This window comes from Cryptomeria japonica, chromosome 10 (assembly GCF_030272615.1).
Source record: "Cryptomeria japonica chromosome 10, Sugi_1.0, whole genome shotgun sequence".
Classification (NCBI taxonomy): Eukaryota; Viridiplantae; Streptophyta; class Pinopsida; order Cupressales; family Cupressaceae; genus Cryptomeria; species Cryptomeria japonica.
Genome location: NC_081414.1, coordinates 155,343,456 through 155,352,392, shown reverse-complemented (window position 1 = coordinate 155,352,392; position 8,937 = coordinate 155,343,456). Strand labels below are relative to the sequence as shown.

The window sequence follows — 8,937 nt, the reverse complement described above, 5'->3', positions numbered from 1 at the left end:
AGATGATGCAAGCTAACTCTTAATTGAACTACTAATATTTCAACTTTCTATTTTATATCTACCTCTATATAATATTTTTTCTCATATTCACATATGAATCTATATAATATTTTTTCTCATTTTCACATATGAAATTGAATTGTTTGACACAATATTCTTTTTTTCTGAATTATTTCTCCACCTCGCCATTTTGACTTTCTCTCCCATGGCTTTTGATTTCTACGTTCAGATTTGATCTTTCTTGTATATTAATTTCCTATTTACTCATCCACGTGTTTTTTCTTCTGTTTAACCTATCACAATTTTGTGTCAACTTTTCCTTCAGAAATTTTGTGTCGACTTTCCTCAAATACTCCACAATAATTCTAGGCTTGATCAGGGAACGGCTGCAGCTTCAAAATTCTGGAATTTTGGACAGATAATAGACAATCAGACCAATTAACAGCCAGATTCCGTTCAATCGTCTTACCCGAAACAGGAATATGTACGGATGCCATGTCTATCACAGGTTTCTCAAATCAGCTTCCTCACTTCCTTCATCTTCTTTATCACATTTCATGGAAACCACTTCCATTTCCCACCAGAATATGTAAACTGGTTCAAGAATCATATCATTACAAGTTATTTGGAATGAATCATTACAGATAAGGGTAGTTACCTCCGAGAAAACTTTAGCAGGAAACAAGAAGAAAAGTCAAGCACGTGTGAAAGAAGTGGAAGGCATAAATCTACATATTGCAACCTGCTGTACAGAGCATGAGCGAACCATGGCGCAGAATATCAGAGTTATCTTCAAAATATGTATACTCCTCTGTTTTGTTTGCTCACAAACACATGGATGCCATAAAATAGAAAAGGATGCTCTTTTGAAATTCAGAGATAATCTGAAAGACCCCAATGGCCTCTTGGAGTATTGGAAAGGCTCTTCTAACTGCTGCCAATGGACAGCCCTCCACTGTGACTCTCACTCAGGACGAGTGGATTCTCTTGATTTCAGAGGTTTCAACCTATCTACTGAAAAGTTAGGACTCTCTGCGCTCTTCCCATTAAGCCAACTGAAATACCTGGATTTGAGCATGAATTCTTTTCATGGCGTTGAGATGCCTTCAAACATGTCCTTGTTGACAGAGCTTACTTATCTCAACCTCTCAAACACAGGCTTATCTGGACTCCTGCCTGTCCAGTTGGCAAAGATTTTAAATCTGCGTTACTTGGATTTTTCTGATCTAGAGCATTTGAAAATCCCCTGTTTGAAATGGCTGACGAATCTAACACAGCTTGAGTATATTTCACTCCGTGAGGTCAATCTCAGCGGCCTTCCTATGATAGAATTGGGTGAGTCTGTTGGTGAACTTAAGAGGCTTCAGCATCTGGACATGACAAATTGTAGCCTGGTAGGTCCAATTCCTGCTTCTCTCAGAAATCTTACTTCACTTAGGTATCTGCATATGGAGAATAATTCACTTTCTTCTGAAATACCCAACTGGGTATTCACAATGAGCAGCTTGGTTTCACTCAACTTGAGGATGAATCTTCTGAATGGAACTCTGCCAGCCCATATTACAGCTTTAAACCTCACTCAATTGGACCTCTCGGTAAATCAGGTAACAGGCACAATCCCATCTGTCATTGGGTTACTAAGCTCTTTGACATATCTAGATCTGGGTGTCAATAAATTGTATGGAACAATTCCCTCATCCTTAAGCAATCTCTCTTCTCTGAATTTTCTGCGCCTTCGTGACAATGGACTGCAAGGCAACATTCCCAATTGGTTGTCCACATTGTCATCCTTAACATATCTTGATCTGAGTGTAAATAAACTGAATGGAAGTGTTCCATATTCATTAGGGCAGTTGTCCTCCCTCAATACCCTTTCATTATGGGGCAATCAGTTGGAGGGAACAGTGACAGAGTCTTTGTTTCAAAATTTAACCAATATGCAATACCTATTGTTAACTGATAGTGGATTGACTCTCAACATAAGCAGAGATTGGATTCCTTCTTTTAATCTGTCATGGCTATTGGTGAGAGGGTGTAACATGGGAGGGAGCATTCCAAAATGGGTGTCTTACCAGACCAGAGTTGAGCATTTTGATCTTTCCAGAAACAGTCTGGTGGGAACCATACCCTCATGGTTATGGAGGACATGGTATAATCTGAAGACCTTGAACCTCTCAGGCAATCATCTCCATGGTCCTCTTCCCTCTCTTGCCCTTCAAAATCAATTGACAGTTCTGGAATTGTCCAAGAACAATTTTGAAGGAAACATTGCAGATTACATCGGAACAAATCTTCCATCTTCTCTGGAGTTCTTGTCGCTGTCTAACAACAAACTCAGAGGTGTCATTCCTTCATCAATCTCTTTCTTAAGAAGGATAGAGAATTTGGATCTGTCAAGTAACGAGCTCAGCCATGCTCTGCCCTCCAGCCTGGGGAACTGCACCCCTCTGAAAGTGTTGACATTGTATAGCAATAAGCTGGATGGAGCAATTCCAGATGAGTTGGGTAATCTACAACAGCTCCAGTCATTGGATCTCAGGGGTAATAGATTTTCAGAGCAATTACCATCAGGGCTTCTCAATTGTAAACAACTAGAGTTCCTGGACCTTAGCAAGAACAACTTCACTGGCAAATTGCCCAGTTGGATTGCAAGCTTTAAACATCTGAGAGTTGCTGTTCTGAGGTCGAATAATCTGTCAGGTATAATTCCTTCAGATATATTCCATTTACCCAGTCTTCAGATCATCGACCTCGCCTCTAATGGCTTCTCAGGTGTCATTCCCGCTGAAATCACAGAATTACTCGCCATGGCTACTGCTCAAACTAATGGTGAAAGGTATGGAAGGTACTTTATTGCTTATGAAATGTATTATCAGAAAGGGGTTAACATTACCAACAAGGGAAACGAGCTGGACTATTCTTCAATTCCTGCGGCCTTTACTGTTATTGATCTCTCTGCGAACAATCTCAGGGGGGAAATTCCAGTGGAAATTGGGAAGCTGAAAGGCCTGATTACTCTAAATTTGAGTCACAATCATTTAAGTGGGCGCATTCCAGAAAGCTTGGGAGATATCCATGGTTTAGAATCTTTGGAGCTATCGGGCAATCAATTGAATGGATCGATTCCTAATTCGATCCAGGCGCTCGATTTTCTGGGACATTTGAATTTGTCATATAATAATCTATCAGGAAGAATTCCACAACAACGCCACTTTGACACATTTGGAGCATCATCATTTATGGGTAACGTGAATTTGTGTGGAGCTCCAGTGAATAAGAGTTGTTCTTCACAAAGATCACTTCCTCCTACTTCCCAAGTAGAACAACGAGAGATTTCGTTGTGGAAAAGCAAAGAGTTGATAATGGGAATAGCCGTTGGATTTGTGGTGGCCTTTTGTGGAGTTGGTTTGATATTATGGTGTCGAGTGGCTAAATATTGGGAATAGTATCAAAGATCTTTTTAGGGATTACAAATGTTATTTATATTTTATAACATTCACAACCAATACATAGTTTATTATTGTATGGAGCCTGCCACAACACCTACTATAATATTTTTCTTTTTTTTTTACAGTAGTTTGGTTAATCTAAAAAGGATTTGGTCGTCATATTATAATATTTAAGATATGATAATACTTTTTCATTTCGGGTTTTCTTCATTGAATATCTCCTCCACTAACTTATTTATATAATATAGTTTCAATTAAAAAAAGTTATCTATTTATTTTAAGAAAAAACGTTTTTTTATTAAGATATTATATTCAATGTTGTGATATGGAATAATATTTTAATTTAAAATTGTATTAGCATAGATATAGAAAGTTAGGAAGAGGATAATATGTCGGTCTACTACTATCTATCTTATCAATAAATGTGCTTAGCCTATCTTTTGTACCTCAAGCTACATATAAAACAAATAATTGTATTGTCATAGACATTGAAAGTTAGGAAGAGGATAATACATGTCGCCTATCACTACCTACCTACGATAAATATGTTTAACCTACTTTTTGTACCTCAAGCTACATCGATGAGTATGATATTATTCAACAAATAAAAGTATTAAAGATAAAATATCTTCATGGATTTAGTAAGCATGCTACTTTTTTAGGAGATATCATGTAATAAATCATTAGAGAAAGTTCAATTTAGTTTTTATTATATGTCATTATTGGTTATATCTTTGCTTGAGTCTATTGCCCATATGAGAAATCATGATATATCATTTGATGATAAAGAAATCACCTAAGAACATTCCTAAGGAAGCATTATCTTTGCCCATCATGGCTAAAATGTCAAAATTATTATTAAAAATTCAATGTTAAGAGTACAAAAATATAATTTATGGATTATAAACTTTTAAAAATTCAATTTCTTGAAGTTGTTTTGGTCAAAATAAATATTTCAAGAATTTGACCCCAATTCTCTAACGATCAATATATGGATCTCTTTGAGCTCCACTATTTAAAAAAGGGTTTGATTAACTTCCCACTAAAAGTTGCAACCCCTAGAAGTTGGGCCTCCCATATTGGAAATGTAAGTATATTTATGAGCTATAAGAGGGAGTTACACTTATTGACCAACTTACAACATCTGTTATAACACATCATAATGCATCTTTGAATGAAGATAATTGATTCAAAATGGAGTGTCCAAATTGGTGAGTGGATTATGATGAGTTTATGATAAGTAGATTGGATATAATATTTTTAGCGTCTGGAGTCATCTTGAGATTTGGATGTTAGACTTTTAACTAGGAATGTGAGTGTCATATTTCAAATGGTTTTAGCTCATGATTTTCTCATTATAATTTGATAATTTAGTGTATTTCCCCTCCTAGTTAATGGGTGCTTGAGATGGAGGTTTTGATAGTGAGTTTGGTAGGTACTATTGTGTTATTATAAAATTTGGATAAAAGCACAAAACTATGTCATGTTTCAGGCCAACTTATCAACACAAGTGAATTTAAGTAATTCTAACTAAAAATTAATTTTAATCAAACATAAGGTCTATAAAGATTCATTATAGCTATATTATATATGGGCCACAACTTTTCCAATTGGAATTGTCTACTAAATGTATATTTTATACCACTTTGGGTCTAATTACCAATTTTTTTATTTTTTTTTAAATTTGATCTTTTAACAACTCCTACTCTTATAAAAAAAAAAAATTGAAATGTAAAAATACCTTTTTATAGATCTATAAGTGAATTTTCCAAAATATATATCTTTTAATATTTTAATTACTTTTTAATATTTTATATTTTATTTTTATTGGAAGCAGGTCATCAACACTAAAATATAAGGTTGATTATTTTGTAAAGGAAAATATTAAAATTTATTTTAAAAAATTGTAAAAAATAAATGCACTAGAGAAAAGAGTCTATGTCAAGATGATAGAATTATTTTCTAATTTGGATAAATAATTAAGAAAAAAAGGTGATGCCAAATGGAAAGAGTTATATTTTGAAGTAAACACAATTTTTCAAATCTATTGAAAAATATATATACATAAAAAATAGTTAAAAATATATTTTTGCACTAAAGTTTCAAGTTATCAATATACACAAAAAAAAGTGAACAAAAAAAGATAAAATTTACTATATAAAGTGTGATGCCTTGTGTAACTTTAATTTCAGCATTTTATCAAAAAATAAATTATAGTGTTTGCTTTATAAGAAAGTATATTCAAATAATTTTTAAAATTTCTTAAAAATTTACAAACATGAAATACACAAAAAAATTACTTTTCATTAGTTTACATCATTTCAAAATTCAAAATATATATTTCACTTTCTGTTGATTCAATTTATAAAGTTGAATCACCATTGGGCATTTCCTTTATAAAAGTGTGACACAACTTTGTGTTTTACCCAATTAAAATACATATTTGGTTAGTGATACTCATGTAAAGGCATAGACTTTATAATTGTGTTCATATGTGCGAAAAACAATATTAAAAAAATTACACCATTTGTATAAAATAGCAAAGTGGAAGCAACTTGAATTTGTATAAAATTACAGCATTTGTCAATGTGTAGATATATTAAGGCACTCTCCTCACAATAAGCACAAAAATAAATAGTGAATGGCTTGGGTATGCAAATTTCACCATTATAAACATGAAATGTATAATAAGAACTCAATTTAGTTAACCAATAGTAATCTAAATAAATTACTTTAAAAATAAATATTAAAATTTATTATTTATTTACATTTATAAACAATAATATTGATATAAATTAGAAAACCCAAATTCTTTTGTTTGTTTAAAAGGTACAATGAGTAATAACTAGTTATGAATTTATAATACCATATTATCCCTCTAGGGAAAGAATAATGAGGGGATAATTACCTAGTAGTTGGATATAAAGGTTTGAAACTAGTTTTTTAAAACATAAAAAAAAGCTAATGGGATGTTAAAAAAAATATTGGAATAGGGAGTGAAAATGTAATTCTAATGAGTTTTAAAAAAATAAGAATAAAAGGTTTACATTTAAAAGATCAAGTATCATAAGGAAAAGAAGCATATCCTTCTATACCTCACAAATCTTGTCATTTTGATAAACATTTCATGACATTGTTTTTTAATCAAACTTAAAGAAGAAATGTGACATGAATGCAATAAGTACTCCTTCAAGCATAGAGTATTTTGGAAGAAAATTATTTATTAAAGATTAAACTTCTCTCAAAAGAAAAGAGCTAAGCATAGTTGATCCTTGTAAGCTATAAATGTTTTGAAAGAATTATATGAATCTCTAAAGAGGTAACACAGTTCCCTTCCAATCTCATAGTAAGAAAAGCATACAAAATAGATTAATCCTCAATTTTAGGTATCATTAAATAAATTTGACAAATATGATACAACTACGAAATATGGTGATTTGTCTCTATGCTAGAGGTGTAAATAAATTCATATTTGTGCTATATGACCCTTAAACTATAGGTAGATCAAATTTTATTGTAACTTTGAGACTAGATGGCACCATAACAATGTGTATGGTAGTAGTGAACATTGAATTTTCAAGGAAAGAGGTTCCCAATTCTCTAGCCATGTGAGTAGTAGGTAAGATCTATAGATTGCATATCTAATAACCCTATTTAAATCTCCCTGGTAGATATTTCAAGTGCATAATTTGAGAAATTATGTGAAGGAAGTTTATTTGTGCCCATACCTACAAGGACCTCTAGATAAAATGTCTTCATGTGCCAACCCAAGTAGATCCCACATTGTGCTTGTTACACAAAGTATTTGAATGCTTAATATGAGTATTTGTACAAATTGATTAAAGCATTGGCCATATATGTCTAAGATGATGTATTATAGTTAACCCTTGAAATATCACCATAACAATGAGAGGGGCAATCCCAAATACAAAATAAAGATATGAAATAAAAAAATATAATTTAAATGAAGAGATTGGCTCTACACTAGCATATGTTTGTTGTAGATAATTTTATAAAATTAATAAGTGTTACCTAACAATTGTACACAAGTTCCCTTCCTTGTGCTTATCTAATAAAAACAATCGAACACAAGGGTTTAGAAGGTGCAATGAATAATTATTAGTTATAATTTTTTATTGCCATATTATCTCTCTAGGCAAATAATCATGAAGGGGTAGTTGGACATAAAATTTTAATGAATTAAAATCAATATAAGTTAAGATAATGATATTATTTTTTATGAAATATCAAAATTATCTTATGGGATGTTTAAGTACAATACAAAATATTTTGGATAGGGGATGCAAATGTAAATCTAGCAAGTTTCAAAGACAACAAAAATAAAACGCTTTCATGAATAAAAGAAAGTATCATATGAAAATATTTTTTATCCTTATATACCTCACAAATCTTGTCATTTCTATAAACATATCATGAGGTTGTTTCTTATTTGAGGCTAGACGCCCCCATAATGATATGAATGGTCTAGTAGTGTTGAAGTTGCAGGGAAAGAGGTTCCCAATTCTCTAGCCATTTGAATACTAGGTAAGCTCTATAGATCGCATATATAATACCCCTATTGATCTCCCTTGTAGAAAGATCAAGTGCATAATTTGATAAATTATGTCAAGGGAGTTTATTTGTATCAATACCTACAAGGAATTCTAGAGAAAAAACCTTCATGTACCAACCAAATTGGATCTCGCATTGTGCTAGTTACATAGAGTATTTGAATGCTTAATATGAGTATTTGTAGAAATCAATTAAAGCATTGGCCATATGTCTAAGATGATGTATTACAGTTACCACTTGAAATATCACCACAACAATGAGAGTGGTAGTACCAAATACAAAAAGAATGATATGGCATAAGAGAATATAATTTAAATGAAGAGGTTCTAGTTATACATCAACATATGTTTATTGGAGATTAATTTATAAAATTAATAGATGGGCAAAAGCATGAAGTTGTGTCGCACTTGGGGCTAACTAGGGGTAGGTCGGTCGAACTACCACCCTACCATGTGGCGCCCTATGTCGTTGGCATGGCACCTAAATAGCGCCAAGAGTTCGAACTAAGTTCAGGTGAACTCAGTTCGGTCGGACTATTGCTGCCATTTAGGCACTTTTTGTGAGTACTTGAGCTCAAATTTTTTAAAATAATTCGGTCGGACTCCCCTATGTGGCAGGTGATGTGGCAGCCAAATCACCTATTTTGTCTGTATTTCTAAAACTTTTCACTTCTGCTCAATTTTTCTTTAGGCAACAGCAATCAAAAAATGCCCTTTTGTAGAGCTCGAAATCACAAATCTAGACATATAATTGTTTTAGTATTTTGATTAATTTTAATATTATTTAATAATTAAACATTGCGAGTAGGTATTTTAAGTTAAAAAAGAAGTTGATTAGAAATTAAAAACAAATATTAAATGATATATATATATATATATATATATATATATATATATATATATATATATATATATAT

General features: G+C 32.2%; 1 protein-coding gene across 1 annotated transcript; it reads left to right on the top strand.

The window, feature by feature from the left end:
* The first annotated feature begins 483 nt into the window (after positions 1-483).
* Positions 484-3,529, top strand: LOC131040804 (receptor-like protein EIX2). Its single transcript, XM_057973759.2, has one exon. The coding sequence runs from the start codon at positions 768-770 to the stop codon at positions 3,444-3,446; it is 2,679 nt and encodes an 892-aa protein (XP_057829742.2). The 5' UTR covers positions 484-767; the 3' UTR covers positions 3,447-3,529.
* Positions 3,530-8,937: the final 5,408 nt, after the last annotated feature.

Coding starts and splice junctions, on each gene's coding strand:
- LOC131040804 (XM_057973759.2), top strand. CDS start 768: ATGGCGCAGAATATCAGAGTTATCTTCAAAATATGTATACTCCTCTGT.